We start from the raw sequence: 26724 nt of genomic DNA, 5'->3' as shown, positions 1-26724 counted from the left end.
ATTGTTAATTCATTTTTAAAATTTATTTTCTTAACGTTTTAATTGCTATCAGTGTAATTATTTAAAACATCAAACAATTTTTTTTTGATTTTAAAGGTAACAATATAATCATTTATATAGAGTTAATTTTAACTATTGTTATTGTAAGTTATTTTAAGATACTTATTTCAAAATTTTTAACAATTATAAAAATATTTTTAGGAAATATTTTAATGAATTGATATTACAATTTAGTTTTTGCATTTAGCACTATAATTTATTACTTTTCACTATTCACAAAATATTCTTTAAGTTTTTTTAAGTGGAACTGAAATTTATATTGAAGTTGACCCTGTAATATTATATTTAAATTAACAATTTAAGTATTTTGTCCATACAATTCAAAAGTTGTAGGCTTGTAGCTTTAAACTGGTAATGGTTTACATACAACAACATATTAAATCTAATAAATTAAGTAAAATATGTTAAAAGTTAAAGACATAACTTTATAAGTAGAAATAAAAATATTATTTTAATATTAAAATTTAGTTTATTTTTTATTACACTTTAGGTTTGATATTTATTTATCCTTATTAACCAATTTATAATCATTATTAGAAGGACACTACAATTTATCACTTTTAACTATTTACAAAATATTATTTGGGCGGTTTAAGTTGAACTAAATTATATATTTAAGTTGATCCTGTAAGGTTATATTTAAATTAACAATTTAAGTATTTTATACAAACTGATCAAAAGTTATAACTTTAAAATGATAATGGTTTACATACAACATATTAGACCTAATAAATTAAGTATAATATGTTTAAAGTTAAAAACAAACTTTATAAGTAGAAGAAAATATATTTTTTTTAAAATTAAAATTTAGTTTATATATGATTACACTTTAGGTTTGATATTTATTTAACTTTATTAACCAACTTATAATAATTATCAGAAAGAAATTGAAAAGTCATGGGAGTTTCAAATGAATGTGGTGAAAGGAAAAAATGCATGGGAGTTTCAAATGAATGTGGTTCAAGAGAAAATGCAAGCTTTATAAGTATACTAGGCGAATACCCGCGCGTTGCGCAGAAACACTTATATAGTTGAAGTCTTTACAAATATATGTTTTTTTAAATATAGCAATAACGTTGTTGTTAAATTTGATATAATAATTCGTATACTAAATTAATATAATATATTGATTATTTTGAATTATATGATAATATATATATCTATTATAACTGCATAATCTCAATCGTTTGAATGATTTCTACTTGCGAGTTACACATCAATAAAATTAAATATAATATATGGTTTAATGTTATTTATAGTTGTTGTTATTGTTAATTAATTTTTTAAAATTTATTTGCTTAATGTTTTAATTTCTATCATTATAATTATTTAAAACATCAAACATTGTTTTTTGTTTTTAATGGTAACAATATAATCATTTATATAGAGTTATTTTTAACTATTTTTATTGTAAATTATTTTAAGCTAATTATTTGAAAACTTTTAAAGATTATAAAAATATCTTTAGGAAATATTTTAGTTATATTGTGATTACAATTTAGTTTTTGTATTTATCGGTATAATTTATCATTTTTAACTATTTATAAAATATTCTTTGGTTTTTTAAGTGGCACTGAAATTTATATTTAAGTTGACATTGTAATGTTATATTTAAATTAACAATTTAAGTATTTTGTCCAAACTGTTCAAAAGTTGTAGCTTTAAACTAATAATGTTTTACATACAACAACATATTAAATCTAACATGTTAAAAGTTAAAGACATAACTTTATAAGTAGAAGTAAAAATATTATTTTAAAATTGAAATTTAGTATATTTATGATTATAATATAGGTTTGATATTTATTTAACCTTATTAACCAACTTATAATCATTATTAAAAAGACAATACGATTAATCACTTTTAACTATTTACAAAATATTATTTGGGTTGTTTAAGTTAAACTAAAATTTATATTTAAATTGACCATGTAATGTTATATTCAAATTAATAATTTAAGTATTTTATTCAAATTGTTCCAAAATTGTATCTTTAAAATGATAATAGTTTACATCCAACAATATACTAAAACTAATAAATTAAGTATAATATATTAAAAGTTAAAAAACATAACTTTATAAGTAGAAGTAAATTTATTAATGTAATATTGAAATTTAGTTTATATATGATTACACTTTCGGTTTGATATTTATTTAACCTTATTAACCAACTTATAATTATTATTAGAAAGAAATTGAAAAGTTATGGGAGTTTCAAATGAATGTGATGAAAGGAAAAATTATTCCATAAAAGTAAATATATTAATTTAATATCGAAATTTAGTTTATATATGATTACACTTTAGGTTTGATATTTATTTAATCTTATTAACCAACTTATAATTATTATTAGAAAGAAATTGAAAAGTCATGAGAGTTTCAAATGAATATGGTGCAAAGAAAAATACATGAGAGTTTCAAATAAATGTGGTGAAAGGAAAAATGATTCATTTATAATATAGTATGATAATGATATTATGTATGATATGATACATGTATATGAGTTATTAATATATTCAATTAAATATTATAATTTATAACAAATCCAGTTCACCCGTTCACATATTCTGAAAATTGGACTCTGAGACCAAATCGACCGTCTTATAGTTTCGATGGTTCAACGGATCTAACCGGTGGGACACGTTTCAATAATCGGAAAAACCGAATGATGTCATAATTACGTAATTATTAATATTAGTTATATAAAAAAGTGAAAAAATAAATATTTTTTAAAATTTGTGGTTTTAACCGGTTCAACCGGCCGAACCGTATTTACCGGTTCACAACATAAAAGTTTTTTTGGACTCTAAGAACAAGATCCGAAATCGATTCCCAGGTAAACCGGACGTTCCAGTCCTCTTTTCAAAACATGGTATAGAACCAACACATAAATTTTTACATATAGTTACAACATAGAAAGCATCTAATGCAAATAATGACGATAAATTATTGCATTGGCTCAAATGGTTGAACTTTTTCTACGATAGGCGGAAAACCATGAGTTTAAATTAATATTATAAGTCTTGAGATGAATAAACTAATATTTGACCAAAGATGGGGATTGGGGAGCTGGGCTTTTAAGGCACTAGTTTTCAATGTCTCAAGTCTCAACTGGGGTTCACATGAGCATTGCTTATTTTCTCATCAAAACTATAGATAATAAATTTATTCAAGTCCCGAAAAGCTGCTTAATAGATATATTATTATCGTATTTAAATACCTTTTAGACAAAATTTCAAAATAATCCCTGTGTTTTACTACAAAAAATAACAACTTAATGATATCTTTCAAAAATAGTCCCTGTGTTTTGTAAAAAATAACAACTTAATGATATCTTCCATTAGGGTAACAACAGTGGTCCTAACGTTTTCAAATCCGACACGGATGGTCCCTGGGTTTAATGTCGTTAGGTTATCTCTGTTTGAGAGAGGGCATTTTCGTCCTTTCACTCCCTCCTTTTTTTTTTTATCTCATTGTCTTGTAAAAGTGGCCCTTTCACCTTGTCTCAGGCGACTTTCATCCCTTAGCTTGTAACCAATCTTCTTCGGTGATCAATTATTTCAAAAACAGAAAGAAAAGCTCATGTTTTATTGTTCATCGCAACAATGGAGAGAAAATTAAGGTAGAAAGAGTCCTGGAAAGAAACTAAGACCCATCAGTAGCTCTCTCCGGCGATCTCGATTCTAGAGTTCAAAACTGATTTGTGATTTCGGGATTCAAAATCAATATACGATTCTGAAGTTCCGTCGTCGCTACTCTTCAGAAGACTATCGAAGCTTACCTTGTTAGACTATTGAAGACACAAATCTGTGTGTTTGGTGCCAATTTGAGTATGTAGATTGCGACTAATTTGGTGTTGGTCTTTGTGTTTGTTGTCAATCTGAGTATATTTCATGAAAAATCCATTTTTTTGTTGATAAATGACCCACTGCCATTACAATGTCTTGATCCTAAATTCACCTAATTTTGTTTTATAAATTCCAAATTGTTGTTGATAAATGATATATTGGTTTTGGTTGTGTTGGATCTTAGTGAAGATTAGTGAGATGATAATGTGGAATAAGTAATTGACACAAGGAAAATAGTATGGTAGCCTTCTCATAGTTGCAAACTTTAGTCTTACTCTGTGCTGATCTATGCAGCCTTCCTTTCGATTCCTTTCAATTCTTCATGGTTTATCCAATCTAATCTTTATGGGTTAATTACTTGTATGAATGTTGATAGGTTGATCCAAATGAAATGAGGATGGAGATCATGTGTGCAACATGTGGAGGGTATCTTGGGCATGTCTTCAAAGGTAAATGTTTTCGTACACCAACAGATAAACGTCATTGTGATAATAGCATCTCCTTTAAGTTTACGCCTATAAATTCGATAATTAATAGTTCTTGTTGGCGGTGATATGTTAAGGGATTAATAGCATATACCCATAATATACTTGAAGAACATTGTTAAAGCAAACCACCATTGACTCAAGCAAACCACCATCATCGAATTGTAGGTCCCATCAGAAGAGAGATCAATGAACAAGGAAGGGGTTAATTGATGATTTGTAGTGGGATTGATTGATGATTTGTAATGGTGATATCCATGATAGGGTTAAGTTTGATGGTGGTTATAAAAGAGCGGCAGTCAGCAGAATTCCTCCATCGTCTTCAAGTAGTGAAAATTATGGTGAAGAAACATAAGTTGGTGGTGAAGTAGGGGCCAAAGGAGCCTTTGGGGTCGAATCCATATGTCAAGGCAAATGTTTTATGGCCATCATGATTAGAATCAGTCTTCTGGAAAAATCATACCTTTATATGTAACTTGTTTGAGCACCCGTGTAATTTATTTAGCAACAAAGGTATAGTGGAGAGGTGGTCATTAGATTTGAAGAAATGATGCAGGGGAGACGGCCGGAAGGGTATAGGGTATATGGTTAAGGTTTAATAAAATAAAAGGATAAAGAAAAATAAGATAAAATGAAATTATATATATAGTTAGATAAAGGTAAATTTGTCATTTCATATGTACTTAACCATTCTTTTTAACTGGGTTAGTTAAAAGGACTAACTGCGTTTGATTTTGAAACCACAAGGACCACCGGTGTTATCCTAATGAAAGATATCATTAAGTTGCTTCTTTTTGCAAACTATAATGACTATTTTTTAAAATTTGTCTTATTTTTATAATATTTGTAAGAATATGGTTGATGGATAATACACTTTTTTGTATATTTTAAGATTTGATCACGAAAAAGAACCTATGATTTGATGTAATTGGCACTTTGTGTTCAAATTTCAGAGAACCTAGCACCATTAGTCCTCATGGTATTTTTTTGCACGGTTTGTTCTTTTGACTAACACCGTTAATTACTTATATTAATTCATTATAAAGAATATTTTTTACCTTTTCTTTCTTTTTTTTCTTATTATTATTATCATATTTATTTTTCATATTTACCTCTAATAATTAAAAAAAACCTTTTTCTTTACCTTCTACAATCCACCCCACTTCATATATCCCGTCCCTTTCCTCTCATATCGTCGATACAATCCCTCTTCATGATGGAAAACTTTTTGGAATCTACTCTTGTAGGAAAACTACATAAAAAATCATGATAGATTAAACCAAGACCAAAACATGAGATTGGTTTAAACTATGGACCTAATTGTAAAGAACATGTTTGTTTATGTTCTCTCACAATTTAAGCCCAAGTGTGTCATGTCACTGCCCAATTTTGTTAAAAGATGAATTTGATACCATATTGTTATACATCATTGATGGGTTTTAGGTAAAACAAATAAACTAGAAAAACAATTCCTAAGTTCACATGCAACCTACTTTGGATCTATGTTTTATCTATTGAACATACAACTTTGAATTGCAAAACAAGAACCCTAGAGGAGAGAGGCTAATATCAAAATTAACAAACTAGGGTTTAGTAATTACATACCTTTCAATTGTTATAGTAAACAATTGATAATTCCCTTGATCTTGATCTTGATCTTCTTGGAAGCTTAGCACCACAAGTGCAATGCCTCTAATGGAATCACACCCAAACTAGCAAGAAGGAAAGTAGAAGGAGAGAGAGGGAGTATGCAATTTTCGGCCCTAAGGGTTTCTTCCAAAGAAAGAGTGACCAAAATGTGAACCAGGAGGCTCCTTATATAGTTGAGGGATCTAGGGTTTAGGAAAAACCCTAATGCTCCTTGCTTAGGGCCTAAGCAAAGCCAAAGGCCTTATCCAAGCCCCCTTGGACGAAATCCTTAGGGTTTCCCCTATAGATTTCGTCCACCTCCTTCCAAGGAGGTTCTGGAGCCTTCCACTTAACTATTAGATAATTGCAAACTAGTCCCTGCACTTTATAATTAATTCTTTTAACCCCAAAATTAATTCTGATTAATTTCTGGCTAACAATTAATTAAAAAATGATTTCTTATTAATATATTAATCTTTTAACATATTAATAAATTCATTTATATTAATTTATTAATCTTATAATAAATTAATATCTCTCCTTTCATAATTTCCTTGTCCGGTTGCTAGGTTTGAGGGCAACCCAAAAGGACTGTGCTGCTATCAATTCAAGTACATACCAATTATAGTTATGGGCTTAGACACCTAATCCAACAATCATATCATTAGGAACTAGCATAATAATGAGACATTATTCTTAATAATGTCAAGTCAATAAAATCAAGGTGCAACATACATATTGTCACCCCCTCGGCCGGTCGGAAACGATGAGTTGCACAACGTAAATTAGTGATCAAAGTTATTGAACATATATAGAACAATACAAAATAAAATCTTCTATTATTACCGAAATAGAATTTACATTGACAATAACTATTGTTTAATCACAACACACGCCTAACCATTCAACATTTACAAATGTATAATAAAATAACAAAGAGTATTCTGTGCAAACTCTTCTGACCTGCTAATAAACCTAAGAATACATGCATTAAGATACGCCGACAAAAAATTGTTGGTGAGTTCTACAGGTTTTGACAAAAAAAACTTTTATAACGAAACATGTTTTATAAAATTTATCTAGTTGACCATCTTTTATAAATCCGTACTTTTCTATCAAAAGTATAAAAATAGATGAGTTATAAAAGTGTTTTTCGATTCATATATAAATTTTGTTTGTTCAAATCTCAAAAGCACAAAATTTTATAAATATATAAGTAAGTCATACTTGTATCAAGTTTTACGGTTCTCATGACCAAAATGCATTTTTATATAAGGATTTTGAATACCAAGTTATATAAAAATAAGACATGTCACATTTTGTGGAAACATAAAATAACCAACGTTATTGTTGAAGTTTCGTATAAGCAATTTTGTAGTTTATATGTAAAACTCATAAATTTTAAGTTTATAAAACTTGTGAGGTCGTGTCGTAGTAATGATTAAGTGTTATCTTACATAATTTGGAAACCGGCACCGAATCAGTGGGACAAACTTATCCCATAAAAACATTATGTTTTTATGTCACAATAATTCTTAAGCATCATCTTACACCTTTTTGGTTTGTGTCAAGAGAATTAGTTTCGCCAAAAATACTTTCGTACAAAAATGAAAGGTTTATGATTATAACTTATTTGTTTATAAATTTATAAACCTTGACCAGGCAAGTCATGTTATTAATTAAGTGTTATATAACTTTTTTTTGGTAATGACACTTATCATTTTGAGTTACAAACTGTCGCATTATATACAATTTCTTCCAACTAGTATAAGTGAACAAAAACCCCATATAAATCTTATTTCAGTTCTATACGGTAACAAAACAATCAAGGATCTATAATTAGCTTATAACCGAATTACGGCTCGAATCCTCTACACCAACACAAAAAAGGGTGTGCTAAAAGTTCCAGATCAATGCTTTATCAGCATCGTGGAGTAAGTAATGTAGAAACGTTAACATATGTTTTCGACTTGTCAGACGATGATTGTAGCTAGCAACCGTTGGCGGGATGTCTACCCGTATAAACCAGTACTGTTGATTTATACCTGACGTTCCACGTTTCATACGGATTAATGGTTATAATATATATGACATTTACTAAGACACATAGTTATAGTGTTGATAACAATATAGTCCATGTAGCTTAGGAGATGATCCTAGATCCTATAGCTTTTAGAAACAAACATAACTCATATAGAAAATCCCCTATGTGTTGGATCCTACAATGTGTCTAGGCATCCTAATCCTAAACTTTCCTTTATAAGATTTTTGAATACTTTTAATTTTTTTTGTTTAGGATTAATCTTTGATTGAAGTCTTTTAGTATTTGAGATTCGTAAGACTTAAAGAGTTTCCAAATCTTATTATACATTATGACAAAATTTGGACAACATAACAACTGCTTTTATAATATTTTTCAGGTTTCAACCAACGTGACACCAATAATTTCCATAATAATCGATAAGTTACATAATTGACACGATACATAATTTCTTAGATAATGATTCTTAAAATCTGGAATTCAGTTATGCTATCGTATGCAACAAATTTCATAATTTAGTAAAAATGATTTTTATTTTTATAATAATTATAAAAATATAATAAAAATCGTTTTTAACTCATTTTTACATAACTTCACAAATGTTTAGTTGATTTTTATTATTTTCAGCTAATTGTCATGTAATTGTTCAAACTTTGTTTTTCAACCAATTTAGGCAATATACTTTCGTTTTGTACATAATTATGTTGAATAATATTTTTGGTTATATATTAAATCTTTTTATATATTCATAACATGATTAAACTTATATATAACAAAAGATCAAAATCTTTATAAATCATAGAAAATACTTGCATTCTTATAGCAATTTACTTATGAATTTGTGGTTTTTCTTAACCTTCGTACTCTAATTTCTCGTCAAGGTAAAATTATATCATCTTTTAGCATTCTACTTTAACTGATAAGTTTTATTGATGATTTATAACATTTTAGATTGCTATTACCCAAACTTTTGACCAATAACAAAGTTTGATGCATTTTAACGTATGAAAACTTGAAAATCATCAAAACTTCATTAAACATGCATGTATTCTCCCTCAAATATGAAAAACAAAAAAGTAGGGCTATAAAAACTCACCCTTGAGGCGTTAGTTCGATTTGATCGGGAAATTGGAAAATGATTCACGTTTTGTCATTTTTTTTAAAAAAATGACATTTTGAACATTATGAGTATAGGAGTTCGAAAAACTGATTTTCACCGTCTAAGGGTCACCAAAACAGTGTTCGCCGAAGACATGAAGGGTCACCAACACCTTACGTTGTATTAGTATTTGAGGGTTCAAGTTTATATATGTATGTATGTGTGTGTGTGTGTGTGTATATATATATATATATATATATATATATATTTGTAGGTTACGCAATACACCTAACCTTAAGAGAGTAAGCCCTCGGCTATACTCGTGCTTTCCTAAGAAAGTACTAGTTCACTATAGCCAATAACTATGATACCAATTTTTCACACTCTCGGCCGTCGGCGGAAACGCCGAGGTGCGCAACGTAAATCAGTGATCACAATTATTAAACATAAATTGAACAATACAAAATAAAATATTCTATTATTACCAAAATAGAATTTACATTGAGAATGGTTATTGCTTAATCACAACACACGCCTAAACATTCAACGTTTACATAGGTATAATAAAATAACGCAGATTCTTCTATGCATAGTCTTCCGACCTGCTAATAAACCTGAGGAATACATGCATTAAGATACTTCAACAAAAATTACTAGTGAGTTCTATAGGTTTTTACACAAAGTACTTTTATAACCAAAAGTGTTTTATAAAATTTATCTATTGACCAAGTTTTATAAATTCGTACTTTTTTATCAAACATATGAAAATAGATGAGTTATAAAAGTGTTGTTGGACTCATGTAGAAATGTTGTTTGTTTAAATCTCAAAAGTACAAAAATTCGATAAATATATAAGTGAGTCATACCTGTATCAAATTTTACGATTCCCATGACCAAAATTCATTTTTATATAAGGATTTTGAAAACTAAGTTATATAAAAATAAGACATGTCACATTTTGAGTCAAGAAGTATTGAATCTGATGACGTGGCAATTCTACTGGTGATGGTGATAGAGAAGCTTATATATAGAAGTTCTTGGAGAAGACCCAACTTCTCTACAGAAGGTCATGGATAGTTCTCTATATCAAAGTTGATCTTACTTTGATATATCTATTTGTTTTAGTGTGAACATTGAGGTTGTACTTTATGCCTTAGTCAAACTATACATTTTGGAGTTTGTTGAGGGAATTACTATACATAGTGTTGTAGTCTTAAGTGTTGAGAGAGAGAAAAAAGAGTTCTTACATTTCCACATTTTTACACTTGTGATTACCTTCCAGACTAATTGAGCTAAATAGAATTATTTACACCTTGTGTTGATTTTCTTATTGTTTGATTCATGATTGACGTTATTAATTCCGCAATGTCATTTCCATGGGATCCTACATCATATTTTTTGAAAACATAAAATAAACAACTTTACTCTTGAACTTTCGTACAAGCAATTTTCTAGTTTATATGTAAAACTCACAGATTTTGAGCTTATAAAACTTGTAAGGTCGTGTTGTAGTAGTATTTAAGTGTTATCTTACTTAATTTAGGAACCGAAACCAAATCAGTGGGGGCAAACTCCTCCGTTAAACATTGTGTTTTCATGTCACAATAATACTTTCGCCAAAAATACTTTCGCTCAAAAGTGAAAGGTTTATGAACAAAACTTATTTGTTTATAAGTTTATAAAACTTGACCAAGTGAGTCATGTTATTAATTAAGTGTTATATAACTTTAATTTATTTGGTAATGACACTTATCATTTTGAGTCACAAACTATCTCACTATATATAGTCTCTTTCAACTAGTATAAGTGAATAAAAACCTAGTATAAATTTCAATTCTATACGGTAACGAAAAAAATCAGGGATCTATAATGAGCTCATAACTGAATTGCGACTCACAACCTCTACACCCGCACTAAAAAAGGGCATGCTAAAAGTTCCATATCAATGCTTTATTAGCGTCATGGAGTAAGTAGTGTAGAAATGTCAACACATGTTTTCAACTTGTCAAACGATGGTTGTAGTTAGCAACCTTTAGCAGGATGTCTACTCGTATAAAACAATAATGTCGATCTATACCTGAAATTTCACGTTCCATATGGATTAACGGTTATAACACATAAGACTTTTACTAAGACATACAGTCATAGCGTCGATAAAAATATAGCCCATATAGCTTAGGAAATGATCCGAGCTCCTATGGCTTTTAGAAACAAACATAGCTCATATATAAAATCCCCTATGTCTTGGATCCTAACAATGTGTCTAGGAATTCTAATCCTAAACTTTCCTTTATAAGATTTTTGAATACTTATAATTTTGTTGTTTAGGAATAATCTTTGATTGAAGTCTTTTAGTATTTGAGATTTGTAAGACTTAAATGATTTCCAAATTTTATTATCTGTTATAACAAAATTTGGGCAACATAACGATTGCTTTTATAACATTTTCTAGGTTTCAACCAATGTGATACCAACATTTTTCATAATAATCGGTAAGTTACATAATTGATACGATACATAATGTCTACAATAACAATTCTTAAATTTCGGAAATCAATTATGCTATCGTGTGAGACAAATTTATTAATTTAGTAAAAATGATTTTTATTTTTATAATACTTATAAAAATATATTAAAAATTGTTTTTAAACTCATTTTTATATAACTTCAAAAATGTTTAGTCGATTTTTGGTATTTTTCAACTAATTATTATATAATTGTTCAAACTTCGTTTTTCAACCAATTTAGGCAATGTACTTTTTTTACATAATGATGTTGAATAACATTTTTGGTTATATATAATTTTTTTTATATATTCTCAACATGCTCAAACTTATATATAACAAAAGATCATAACCTATATAAATCATAAAATATACTTGAATTCTTATAGCAATGTACTTATGACTTTGTGGTTTTTTTTAACCTTCATACTAATATTTCTCATCAAGGTAAAAGTATATAATCTTTTAGCATTCCACTTTAACTTATAATCTTTATTGATGATTTATAACATTTTAGATTGCCATTTCCCAAACTTTTGACCAATAACAAAGTATGATGCATTTTAACATATGAAGACTTCAAAATCATAAATACTTCATTACACATGCATGTATTCTCCCCCGAATATGTAAACTATAAGAATAGGGCTATAAAAACTCACCCTTGAAGCGTGATCTTGATTTGTTCGGGAAATCAGAAATCGAATCATGTTTTCTCATTTTTCAAACGGAGGACCTTTTGAACATTCTGAGTACACAGGTTTGTAGATCTACACTATAATAGTTTGAAAAATTGATTTCAATGTCTAAGGGTCACTAGAATAGTGTTCTCCGAAGACATGAAGTGTCGCCGGAGAACTCAATTCGGCGGTTTCTTCGTGTTGCAACCCTCATTTTCAAGGATCGAACGTCGTGACGGGTATTAGAAGATTACAGTTGGTGAAGGTGTGGTCGATTGGTGCCAAAATAGTCGAGAAAGGGAGGTAATCCCTTTTGTTCAGTGAGTTTCTTTCTCTGTTGTTAGCTCGCTCGCCGAAGCTGTGGTTTCGAACTTCGGTAGCAGGCGGAGAGGGGTGGTGTCAGAGGTGATGGGGGAATCGAGTAGGGTAACTTTAGAGAGGATATATCAAAGGCAACAACCTCCTTCCTCCTGTTTCGTTTTTCCGAAAAGCCAAGGAAGGGAGAGAGGGGGATCAAGATTAGCAGCAGCAGTGAGGGGGTGTTTGGTTGGTACTTCTTCGACGGGAGGAAGGGTTGCAGCCTCCTCTTTTTGGCCAAAAAAACGCCTCCGATGGAGGCTTCTTCCACTGTAAGTAAGTGAGAGGGGGGGGAGGAGATGCAGCTTGCTTCCAGCTAGAGTATTTCTTCACATTTGAATTCTTCATTGAATCTTTGGGTATACTTATTTGGAACCAAGCATGTGCATGGTACTTTTTGGTACCATGCATGATGTCATACATAAATTTCTCACCCCTCAAACCTCGATTCACGTGCTCACAAATCCCCGCATGTAATTTTTTTCTTCTGAAAGTGCCTACTTATTGTCCCAGCTGTGGTTATTCCAAAAATGCAAACGTAATTCAATTATGATATACCCAACTCCGTGGAATGGCGTTTAAAGTCTCGCGATTAAGTGGTTCCGATTCGACATATTTTACAAATTCGATTTTCCTTGAGGTTCAAAATGACATAAAAATGAAATCTAATAATAGACCACAGTTCGACTTCAAAAATGTGCTCAAAAACAATTTATGAGGCTTGTAACTATTCCAAACGAAGTAGCAAAAAGTTTGTTTCTAGAAAATCAAATAAATATTGATTTTATAACTTGAAAGAGGCGTAACTTCCTCATACGATCTCCGTTTTGGACATCCTTTATATCCATAGAATCATGTGAACATAATCTATTCTAATCATGTATCTAGAGATCTTAAGTATACTTAATGCAAAATTTTAAGGTATTCCGTAGGAAATTTAAAGTATGATGACTTCAATTGTACTTAAGAAAAAGGAATACTACACAATAGGTCGTTTTACAATAGTGTTCGCGGTGGTTTAACTGATGAACTTTGACCTATTTATACCAATTCTTACGCATACATATATGTAACTTCATCCAAGTCAGTGGAAACCAAAAATATTAACAAGCAATAAAGAAGTAATACATGATCACAAAAGGTTATACTTCAAAAGTATTGTTTACCAATGATTCTTTCCATGAAAATTCCAAAAGTTCGTCATCTTAATGTCATAAAATCCTTTATGTAGGAAACTAAGTCCTATAAGGCTTCATAATTGAACATAAAGTATCTATACTATAATACTCATTTTCCAGAATAGATTCATATAGGAATTAGAGGGATGAAGGTAAGGTTTTTAGGAAAAACCTTGTGCCATGCGTGGTGAATGGAGTACTACGATGTGGCATATAAATTTCAAGAAATGCGCTTCTAATGACCGCGATGATGTGGTAAGAAGAATGCCACGATGTGGCAGCTGCTGCAACCTAAGCCCATGATTTTAGGGTTTCTTCCATATTTAAGCACCTAAACTTAAGGATTAGGGCATCCTCTTCAACCTCCAACCCTTCAACACGAAACTGTAGCCTCTAGGCATGATTGAGATCTTGTTTGCTTGATTGTGAGCTTATTCTTTGGAATTTGGTGAAGCTTGAGGAAGAATGTAACGTCCCAAATTGTATAATTTCGTAAATGATTTTTAATTCTATAATAATTATAAATATATAATAAAAATCATTTTTAAACTCATTTTTACATAAATTCATAAACGTTTAATTGATTTTTGGTATTTTTCAACTAATTGTTATGTAATTGTTTAAACTTTGTTTTTCAACCAATTTAGGCAATATACTTTCGTTTTGTACATAATTATGTTGAGTAACATTTTTGGTTATATATAAAATCCTTTTATATACTCTTAACATGGCCAACCTTATATATAACAAAAGATCATAATTTTATAAAGCATAGAATATACTTGCATTCTTATAGCAATTTACTTATGACTTTGTGGTTTCTCTTAACCTTCATACTTGTATTTCTCATCAAGGTAAAATTAGATCATCTTTTAGTATTCTACTTTAACTTATATGCTTTATTAATGATTTATAACATTTTACATTGCTATTTCCCAAACTTCTGATCAATAACAAAGTATGATGCATTTTAATGTACGAAAACTTGAAAATCATAAAAACTTCATTAAACACGCATGTACTCTCCCCCAAATAACAAAACCGTTAATGGGGAGATAGGATCACCCTTGAAGCGTGAGTTTGATTTGTTCAGGAAATCAAAAACCGATTCGTGTTTTCTCGTTTTTCAGACGGAGGACCTTTTGAACATTTTGAGTACATAGGGTCATAGATCTACACTATAGGATTTCAAAAAACTAATTTTCACCATCTATGGGTCGCAAGAACAATGTTCGCCAAGTGTCGTCGGAGTTTCTCACTGGAGAACTCAATCTGATAGTTTTCATCATGTTAAAACCTTCATTTTCAAGGACCGGACATCGTGAGGGGTATTAGAAGATCATAGTTGGCACAAGTGTGGTCGTTTGGTGTCAAAACAATCGAGAATGGGAGACAACCCATTTTTCCGGTGAGTTTCTTTCTCGGTTGTTAGCTCACTCGTCGAAGTTGTGGCTTCGAACTCTGATAGCAGGAGGAAAGGGGTGGTGCTAGAGGTGATGGGTAGTCGAGTAGGGTGAATGGAGGGAAGCTAGATCATAGGTAGCAGCCTCCTTCCTTCTGTTTCGTTTTTCCGGCGAGCCAAGGGAAAAAAAGAGAGAAAGGGATCGAGATTAGCAGCAGTAGTGAGGGGGTGTTTGGGTGGTGGTTCTTTGACAGGAGGAGGGGTTGTAGCCTCCTCATTTGGCCATAAAAATCAGCCTTCGGTGGAGGGTTCTTCCACCCTAAGTGTGTGTGTGTGTGTGAGAGAGAGAGAGAGAGATGAAAGGTTTAGAGATAAAGAGATGTAATGAATGAGAGAGAGAGAGAGAGAGAATGTGATGTAGCTTGTTTCCGGTTAGAGTATTTATGCACATTTGAAGTCTTTATTGACTTTTTGGGTATACTTATTTGGCACCAAAAATGTGCATGGTACTTGTTGGTACCATGCATGATGTCATAAATAAATTTCTCACCCGTTAAACCTCGATTCACGTGCTCATAAATCCCAGCATGTAATTTTTTTCTTCTTAAATTGCCTACTTATTGTCTTGGTTGATGTGATTCCAAAAATGCAGACGTAAGTCAGTTATGATATACATAACTTCGTGAAATGGCGTTTAAAGTTTCACGATTAAATTGGTTCCGATTCGATAGATTTTACAAATTCGATTTTGCTCTAAGTTTAAAATGATATAAACATGAATTCAAATAATAGAACACAGTCTGAGTTCAAAAATGTTATAAAAAAAATTTACGAGGCTTGTAGCTATTCCGAACGAAGCAGTGCAAAGTTCATTTCAGGAAAATCAGAAAAATATTGATTTTATAACTTGAAACCAGTGTAACTTCCTCATACGATCTCCGTTTTAGATGTTCTTTATATCCATGGAATCATATGAACAAAAACTATCCAAATAAGTTATCTATAGCTCTCAATTATACTTAATGCGAAAATTTTATTTTTAGGGCATTAATCAATACTTGTTTTTGTGAATTGTTTTCTAATTGTTAACGACCGTCCACTTTGAGAAATTTAAGGTATTACACATGCAATTTCCAGTATAATGACTTCAATTGCACTTAAGAACAAGGAATACTATACAATAGGTCCTTTTACAGTAGTGTTTCTGGTGGTTTAACCGATGAACTTTGACCTATTTATACCAATTGTTACACATACATATATGTAACTTTGTCTAAGTGAGCGTCAACAAAAAACTATTAACACACAATAAATAAGTAATACATGAAACAAAAAGGTTATAGTTAGATAATATTGTTTACTAATGCTTCTTTCAATCTAAATACCAAAAATTTCAGCATCTTAATATCATAAAAGCCTTTGTGTAGGAAACTAAGTCCTATAAGGCTTCATAATTGAACATGAAGTACATCTATAGCGTAACACTCATTTTCAAGAATATGTTAGTTGAGGAATTAGAGGGATCAAGGTAAGGTTTTTAGGAAAAACCTTGTGCTATGGTGTGGTGAATAGAGTACTACGACATGGCATGTCAATTTCAAGAAACACGCTTCTAATGATCGCGACGATGTGGCAAGAAGAATGCCACAATATGGTAGCTACTGCAACCCAAGCCCATGTTTTTTTAGGGTTTCTTCCATATTTAAGCACCTAAACTCAAGGATTATGGTATCATCTTAAACCTCCAACCCTTCAACACGAAACCGTAGCCTCCAAGCATGATTCAGAGCTTGTTTGCTTGATTGTGAGCTTATTCTTTGGAATTTGGTGAAGCTTGAGGAAGAATGTAACGTCCTAAAAATTAAGGCTAAAATTTTTGATTATTCAAATTAATAAAAACATTATCCAAACAACATCATAGAACCATGATGAATCAAAGTGTATCAATAACATCCAAGTACATCAGAGTAATATAAAAATGCAGAACGATATGTTGTGTACAGTGTAATCATCCCGGGCTCTTCCCCTTCGAACCATAAATACCTGAAAAAATAAACTGAAAACTGTAAGCACAAATCTTAGTGAGTTTCCTTATAATACCACATATCAAATATATAATAGGCCCATCCCGACATCGGGCCCCGCTCGGTAAACAGATATGTCAGTCATCAAGCCCCGCCTGGTATACATATAAACACATAATCATATAATCATACAAACACATGTAATAATCACAAAGATAAATAGCATACATGATAGTCATCGGGCCCCGCCCGCTAAACATATAACACATAACACATGCAAGAGTCACAAAGACAACTAGCATCCTAACATGGCAAACCATGGTCCGACATTGGTGCCTTCGACTCGCTAAACACAGTGAGAAAACTCACATCTAGCTGCTGAATCTCTCAAATAAATCTTGGTATGTTCGTCTAGAAAATCTCCGCACTAACATCATCAAATAATATCCAATTAATAATTAGATCTCGACCCATAATCAAGAATCTAAGATACTTGTCAAATTTCCAAGGTAAAAGACCATTTTACCATTTTCCTTACTTAGCCCCAAAACCAAGGCCCAACCCATCTACTCAAAAGTCCCAAATTCCTTAAATGGCATTACAAGGCCCAATAAGGCCCAACTTCCAAATTGGGACCAAAAATCATCATGAACCTAATTCCCAAAAAGTCCATAGTCTATCCATGGCCCAAAGTAAGAAGTCCAATGGCTCAACAAAGCCTAAAATATGGCCCAAACTCGTGAAAATCAAACCGAAAGTCAGTCTGTTGAGTGTGTGGGGCGTACTCAGCTCGTATGCTTAACGTACTCCTTTCGGGGCTAGTACGCGCAACTTAGAAACTAGGTATGTCTAACGTACTCCCCCGATTAATAATCAACTCCATTGAGCACTTATTTAGTTAAGACAACTTTCCAAACTCTCAGATCTGATCCTAAATGGCGACTTAATACGTAAAGTTGGCAACTTTACACCCATGCATGACTTAATGGAACCCAACACTCAAAAAGAAGCTTAATAAGAGTCTTAACACTTGCATGGACCAATACCTCTCATGAAGTTTGCATTTCTATGAACAAGTGACCTCAATGGAGCTATGATCTAACATCCATGGCTTCTAGAATAGAACAAAAGCTCAACCTTAACTCAAAAGACCTAAAAATGCATAAACAAGGCCCAAAACTACATCTTGCATAATAAATCATCAAGTATGGAACTTTATACCTCAAACAGTTTGCAAAGATGATGATAAATCTGGATCTACAAGCTCAAGCTACCCCAAGAAAATCTCCAAGAGTTCTTCTTCCTTCAAATCACCAAAAATACCACCAAAATTCACTTTCAAGCTCCAAAGATCACAAACAGCACTAGGGTTTCGTTCTAAGGGTTTAGAGAAGTGGAAATTGGTCATAAGAAGATCCATGAGTGACTTAAGATGATTAAATATGGCACAAACCGTAAATTTTAGGGTTTTGCCCCTACTGGTCGTACGCCCCGTGTTAACCATGCGTACGCCCAACGTATGTTGAATCCTCTATGACCCGGATGTCGAGCCAGTACGCCCGGTGTACTCCTAGCGTACTCCCAACGTACTCGCCTAGGGTCAAGAACCGCCAATCTTCCGAATGCCATAACTTCTTCGTTATAAGTCCTATTTCGACTTTCTTTATATCAACGGAAAGGCAATGAGAAGCTATACACTTCTATCAACTCTCCCTTGCATTAAAACTTTCCAAATTTAAACCTAAATTTCATAAAGTCCCAAACTGATACTCTACCGATATACTCTTGGGCTCCAAAACACAAACCAAACTCCCGGGTCGTCCGATCTACATTTTCCACACTCAATGGAGGGGGGGATCTAATTCTCTCTTTTCCAATTATTATAACCGATCTTCGGGTCATTGGCCCCGAATTAGGAATGATTTGGAATAGGGTGTTATAAAGAAAGAAATTCATTTTGGTTCAAGGAAGCAAGGAGAAAGTTTGGATCCAACATATCCTTCATATTTCTAAGCTATTTGAGGTATAAAAATAGGGAAAGCCATATTTTGGACATTAAGAACTTAATTTGTTTAGTCCTTTGCTCCAACTTTCCAGAAGGCTTCCTTTCCTTCTAAAGAGCCATAAAAATCCTTACTTTATGGACATGCATGTCCAATGCATGTCTCTCCCAAAACTAGGTCAAAAAGAGTAATAAATGTAGCCAAAACTCCATGCATTTCACCGAACAACATGAGAGTTTAGATCTAGAACACATGATGATCAAAGGACCTCGAGGAGTGATAAAGTTTCCAACTTTATCAAATTAAACCAATCATAACCACAAACCATGAAGGAAAAGGTCTCAAAACTTAGATCCACAAGAGATGAACCAAATAGATAGGAACCTAGAGACTTACACAAGTCCTGAAGGTGCACCAAGAGATGTAGAAAAGCTTGCTAGTTGATTCTTTGCTAAACAAAGTCTTCCTTTAACCTTCAAGAGACCCAAAACACCATCAAGGAGCAAAAAGGAAAGAGGATAGGCTAAGGTTTCGTTTAGGGAGGATGGAAGCTGAAGAGAATGGCTTAACCCTAGAGTTAAGGCCTTTAAATACGAAGGAAACCCTAAAAATCATGGGCTTAGGCTACAACGCTTACCACATTGTGACACTCTTCTTGTTATGTTGTGTTGTCCATTAGAAGCACACAATCTTCATTTTTCATGCCACGTCATGGCACTCCATGCGCCACGTCGTGGTATATGGTTTTCCTTAAAACCATGCCTTTGACTCCTTTATGTTTTCAACCGATCCATATTGGAAAACAGGTGTTACAACAGTCGACTTATCCACCTCTCTGGCCTCGTCACTCTAATGCTACTCACCTCATTTGCATTGATACCGACCACCATGTCTACTCCATTACTGGCCACCACCTATACATCCACTGACGATCTGTTGCATCATCTCCTCTAACCACCTCCCCCAGTTGCTCTCCTATGATTACTGAACACATCCCTTAATGTTCTCTTCCACAAACAGATTGAGTTACCACCATTACCAGTACTCCTCACCATATTTGTTTTTTCATCCACCTCCCTAGCGGTTCCCAATAGATATACCAACCCATTGACCTCTCTATCATTCCTACCAGTGGCCCCAACACCATATCCATATTATGTGCATCAATAAGCATTTGTGGTTCAATTTGAGGTTTTGAACAATTAGGTTTATTTTAGTTTCAAATTTTAAATAATTGAATTTGAGATCAATTTCTTAGTTTCAAAAGAATTCCAGGCTTTAAACGATTGGTCTTGAAATTAATTTCATGTTTTAAACAACTGGATATGAGAATTTTAAGTTTTTAAGAATTAGATTTAAGACCCATTTATAGGGTTGAAATATGATTTCAATTTGGCTTTGTTTGTACGTTAGATATTTGAATGTAATGGTGGTGGATGGCAACTTAAGTTTGATGGGTGTTATATCATACTTACCACATTTTTACAATGTCACGTTATTTTTGGTCTCATCCTATAAAATTGGTGAGTGTCATACCACACTTCATCATTTTTTTTCCTTTGTTTTAAAAAAAATGAATAAAATATAATTTAATAAAAAAAAACCTTCATTAATTTAATAAAAATGATTACATTCCTAAAAAACGACAAAAAAAAATACATAAACGAGTACATTCCTAAAAACGAAAAAAAACTACATGAAACGACAAATTTTAACTAGAAACACTACTTGTAATATTTTTATATGATGTCCGCTCTAGCCCACTAAACCATATCGAGCTCGTCTTCGATGATGTGTAAGGTTTTCTTAAAAATTTCATATCCCGACTTTTTTGCTTCTCTTCTCAAGCTCGTTGCTTTTCCTCTCTTGATCTCTTTTTCTCTTCCATCTTCTCCTTTTCAAAACTCAAACAACTCTGAAAATTCAAATTATAAATTTCCTAACTAGTAGCAACTCTATGTAATTTATCTCCTCTCCCCGTTCCCGATGTATTCGACGACGATCCTCCTTTTTTTGCCCTATCTCGCTATCTCGACCCATCGGCCAAACTACTTCTTCAAGCTCGAGCTCATCCACTTCGTTCAAATCAACCCCAAAATGTGCATCCGATGAAATAGTGTAAGACATCTCGGAAAATACTCTTTTATCCATTTCAAGGACTTGGATAAAACCCTCCAAACATCGAGAAACTTGAACGAATTCTTATTACTATGAACAAGATACATTTTAAGGGTCGTCTCTTAAATTTGCTCATCGTCTTCTCTGCTTTTCTGTTGCGTTAACAAATTGTTGTAAATGCCATTAAATTTAGTGACAAGTTTATCCATCTCGCGAAACTTGCTAGTATACTCACCTTTAGTACGATACTATCTACGATTCATGACCTTAAGAAAAAGCTCCCTTATGCGTCGCCAAAAATGGTCATCTTTTTACGCATTTCCTTTTTGGAATCTTCCGAAATATCGACACATGATTGTGCTAAAACCATCTCTTCGTCCGATTGTCATTGTTGAAACATCATCTTCTCTTTTCGAGCCAATGCTTTTGCTTTTCCGTGTTTTTTAGGGTTGGATGATTCGACTTGGGTTTCCCGAACAATTTCGGGATCGGGCTTGGCTACCGGTTCGGGATCGGGTTGAGTTTTCTGGACAAATTTGACTTCCGATGAGTAAATGTATTTGGGAGCGGGGAAATTTTTTGAAATGTGGTTGGGCTAAGAGGTTGCATCGTCTAAAATTGTTGTGGTATTTGTTGATAGAAAAATTGTTGGGGTTGGGGCGAGATTGAAGACATATCCATTTGTGGTCGGTAAACTGACGGATCAATCGGACAAACATTAGCACGCAACTTGCTACAACGGTAAATTGAGGGTTGTTTGGATTCATTTTTGGAACGCAAAGGTTTCGAAAGTTGTATAAATTGAAGGTGGTTTGTGTGTGAAAAATATAAATTAGATAGTTTGTATTTATAGTGGTTTTCTGAAATAAAAAATTTTAATTAAATTAAAATACCAATTTCTAGGACAACAGTTAGAAACAACTCACTTTTCCATTTCTCATGCGGCAAAACTATAACACAAAGCACATATACTACATTTTTTTGTTTTTTGGTCTCGGTAAGATGTTTACCGCATACCGAATCTTACCGCGCTATGCAGTAACCGGTGCACTGTATGGTCTTAGGTGATGGTGGTAGTAGTAAATAACACATCTAAGTGAGTAAGTGATGCTAGATGGAAGTTTTAGGTGGTAGAAGTAGTTGTTGAATTCTCATGGAAAAAAGGACACTAGCAACACTAGTGGATCTATAGTGCTATATGGTATTGCAGTGACAACACCTATTTTTTCTGTATGCAATGAATTTTTATTTTTTTTTATTTTTTTTACTTATTTTTCTTGTACCGGTGACATCTATTTCAACTTGACAACAACTGATATGAATTCCTAAGTCTAGCAAGTTCAAAGGTGGAATACATATGCTCGGTTATTTATTCAATAATAATCTATATTAATAAAAGAGTAGCTCTTTTGCCATGTGTCACCATATTAGACATTTTAATTAATCTGTTGTCACTTGTCAATCTATTAGTTTTCCATTTTAAATTTATTAGACTTCTTCATTAATATGATTCTATTTTAAATTTTAAATTTTAAATTTTAAATTATTGTTTTCATTAATTCACAAATAAAAAATATCTAATATATATTAAAAATTAATTTTATATATTTATTTGAATCAATGATTATAATTTCACATAACTAATAAAAAATATCTCTTAAATTAATAATTTATTTAAAATAACTTATTCATAATTTTAAATTTTTACTATAAAAGTTTGATTAATTATTTTATAACCATGGTTCCTATAGGTTATAACCTAGTAATAATAATAAAACAGACAAAAAAAAATATAATTTTATCATTTTACATGTATTTAAGTGGTTTACACAGTAACTGCAAACGGACCATAGCTGATGGATTCGCCGATCATAAAGATCGTGGTGTCAAATTTTCAAAAGTATGTCCAAACCTGTTGAAATGTATATACTATAGGGACCGAAAGTGTAATTTAGTCTTAAGTGTATAATAAATTAGAAAAGGGAGTTGTGAAAGAGATGGGATACGTGGATTTCGCTTATTGGCGTTGGAAGACAGCTAGTATGAAAATAACGGATGAAGATCTGTCCTATATATTGTAGGATAATTTGACCATTTGACCATCACCACCGTCCCCGCGGCCATGGATCACCACTAGCCGGAAATATTTGTATTTGTGAATGTTAATTTGTCTGTGATTTGTGTATATGAATATTAACGTTTTAGAAAAGGTCTATCTCACTGTAATATTGTGCGATCTAGTTTAAAGTTTTTGCCAAACATTCATGAATGTGTGAATACATTAAGTGATAAAAAACATTTGGTAAAATTAAACATTATTGTGTAAATCATTAAGAAGGCTATTTCATATATATAAATTCATAAAGTATAAGACTTTATTCTATAAAATTATAACCCTTTAGAAATTTAACATATGATTTACATACAACTTAATATAAATATTTTATTTTGATTATTGTATAATATATATCGTTAAATCTCCATTATTAAGTCATGAAATGAACAAAAAAAGGAAACATCAATTTTCACTTGGATTTTCTTTCCATTTACACATAAAATCTTTAAGTATGGACGCTAGCTACGTTGTAATAATAATAATAATAATAATAATAATAATAATAATAATAATAATAATAATAATAATAATAAAATCTAGAAGGAGTAATTGGTCAAAAGGGTAAATTTTAGAAAGTTTCAAACGGGAGAGGTTAATTTGATAGCATTTTTTGTTTTTCTTTTTACAATTTTATGATTAATTAATAGTCTAATTTATTAGACACCATTCTAAAAATTATTATCAAGATATTAAATCATTTCTTATATATTGAATACATGTTATATTATAAATATATCTATGAATATATATATATATATATATATATATATATATATATATATATATATATATATATATATATGATTAAAATTCTACCCTTGATAATTAACCATACCAAATATTTCGAAGTTGCATCATGTGACCCCATCACTCTTATCATATCATATGCCAGCGAAAAGTGAAAATAACAACAGTAATATAATATATAAAGTTACACATTTGACTTTGTAAAATCTTTGTTGTCAATACACACCCAAATGTGTGTTTTTGTGTGTGTTTTACGTGTATATATATTTTTTTGTGTATGTGTGTTCGTTTAAGCCCTTTAATGAAGGGACACGTTGCCATGGAGATTAACACAGGACGGCCACCGAATCCCATTGACTTCCCCTTTGTTTCTTGTCTTCTTTCCCTCTCTCTTTCTCTCTCTATACGTATATATATATACACAAGTACTCGCATTTCTATGGACCTACATCTCTCTCTATCTATCTATCACTCTCTCTCTCTCTCTCTCTAAAACTCTTTTAGTAAGCAAACTATACAGATTAAAGAACATAAACTTAATTTTAAACCATGGGAAGATCACCTTGTTGTGAAAAGAATGGGTTAAAGAAAGGTCCATGGACTGCAGAAGAAGATCAAAAGCTGATTGAATACATTCAGAAGAATGGCTATGGAAACTGGAGAACTCTCCCCAAGAATGCTGGTAAGTTCTTGAATTTATGGACTACAAGAGAGTGGCTGTGGAAACTGTATCTATGAATAATCACTGATCATTTTCGGGTTGAACTTTATGGTGTTTAGGGTTACAGAGGTGCGGAAAGAGTTGCAGGTTAAGATGGACGAATTATCTGAGACCCGATATTAAAAGAGGAAGGTTTTCTTTTGAAGAGGAGGAAACAATTATTCAACTACACAGTGTGTTGGGGAACAAGTAAGTCAACTTTTTAATTGATTTTATATTTGATTAATGATCACTTTGATGATATTTGAAAACATGGGTTTAATTTGTTCAAAATGTTAATTTTCAAAACGGGTTTGGTTAAAGATTTGAAATTTTTGTTTTTAGTACGTTGTCTAATCATTTCATCATTTCACAGGTGGTCTGCTATTGCAGCTCGTTTGCCAGGAAGAACTGATAACGAAATCAAGAATTACTGGAACACCCACATTAGAAAAAGACTTCTTCGAATGGGAATTGATCCAGTTACCCATAATCCTCGACTTGATCTTCTTGATATTTCATCCATTTTAAGCTCATCGTTATATAGCCAATCTCACACAAACATGTTCGGGGTTCAACCAGTGGTTAACCCTGAATTGTTGAGGTTAGCAGCATCACTCCTCTCTTCTCAACGCAATCAAAACACTACTACTTTTGTCCACCAAAATGGTCAAGAAAACCAATTTGGAAGTCCCCATCAAGTTCAAGAAAATCATCTAGTCCAACTCCAAAACCAAGATCATCAAACCCTAATTCAAGAAATCCCTAGTTGTGCCCCATTGAGTAATTACCCTAGTTGCGTTCAATACTCTAGTGAATCTTCCCAACTCATGGAACCAAATGTAGACCAGCTTCCTTCGAGTTTTTCGGATGTTAACCCACAAACTTGCGCATTGAATGATTGGCAAAACAATCTTGATAACTTTATCGCCATCGACAACTATGGCTACCATCAACACGTCAGTGATTTTGACTTCAACTCACATTTGTCGAATCTATCAACACCTTCGTCAAGTCCAGCTCATCTAAATTCGAACTCGAACTCCACTTACATCACTGGAAGTAGCAGCACCGAAGATGAAAGAGAAATCAGCTATTGCAGCAATTTGTTCAAATATGAATATCAAGAAATCTTGGAGTCGAATGCTTTTATGTAATTTTTGAATATATTGTAATTTGAATCCAGCTACATGATCATAATCCAAAAGGTTCTTTTGTTTATTTTTTTTAGCTAGATTTCCATTATTGGTATATCATTTGTTTGAACTATTTTTGATTGAATGCTTTGTCAAATTTAGTAAGAATATAATATCCTGACACAACATAAAAAAAATAAAAATTCCCAATCAAGAATGCATTTGTTTAGGATAACAGAATAAAGAATACACAACATACAGACAAATTTTATATGTTGAAAGTTGACTTTTGGAAGGCCATCTTGACAGGTGTACAATTAAAGAAGTAACTAAAGAAAAATATTTGATTATCAATTAAATATATATATTTTCTAATCATATATTACAATTCAAATTATTAATTTATTCGAGTGCTAGTTAAAAAAAAAAAAGTAAATTAGAGATTAGGTTTTACTATTATTTTTTTTAACAGCAAAAAGATTACGTTGCAAGACAATCTTAAAAGTAATTTCTTCTTAGAAAATAAGTGTATACAATTATATAATTATTTAAAAACTACCAATAATTGGGATTTGTAAGCAATAAAGAACTTTATAA

At 31.7% G+C, this 26724-nt stretch overlaps 1 protein-coding gene across 1 annotated transcript; it reads left to right on the top strand.

The window, feature by feature from the left end:
• Positions 1–24740: 24740 nt before the first annotated feature.
• On the top strand, positions 24741–26212 carry LOC145061142 (transcription factor MYB102-like). Its single transcript, XM_079008534.1, has 3 exons — positions 24741–24973; positions 25072–25201; positions 25368–26212. Exons 1-3 carry the CDS (start codon positions 24841–24843, stop codon positions 26146–26148), a joined length of 1044 nt encoding a protein of 347 aa, XP_078864660.1. The 5' UTR covers positions 24741–24840; the 3' UTR covers positions 26149–26212.
• The last annotated feature ends 512 nt before the right edge of the window (positions 26213–26724 follow it).

The sequence above is a fragment of the Lactuca serriola genome, chromosome 7 (genome assembly GCF_051521515.1).
Source record: "Lactuca serriola cultivar US96UC23 chromosome 7, Lser_US96UC23_V15, whole genome shotgun sequence".
Taxonomy (NCBI): Eukaryota; Viridiplantae; Streptophyta; class Magnoliopsida; order Asterales; family Asteraceae; genus Lactuca; species Lactuca serriola.
The sequence above is the reverse complement of the archived record's forward strand: the minus strand, read 5'-3'. Positions and strand labels throughout refer to the sequence as shown.

Bases quoted from the DNA above. Each gene is read 5' to 3' on its own strand.
- LOC145061142 (XM_079008534.1), top strand. From the start codon at position 24,841: ATGGGAAGATCACCTTGTTGTGAAAAGAATGGGTTAAAGAAAGGTCCA. The intron at 24,974-25,071 runs GTAAGTTCTTGA...TATGGTGTTTAG, and splicing joins AACTCTCCCCAAGAATGCTG to GGTTACAGAGGTGCGGAAAG. The intron at 25,202-25,367 runs GTAAGTCAACTT...ATCATTTCACAG, and splicing joins CACAGTGTGTTGGGGAACAA to GTGGTCTGCTATTGCAGCTC.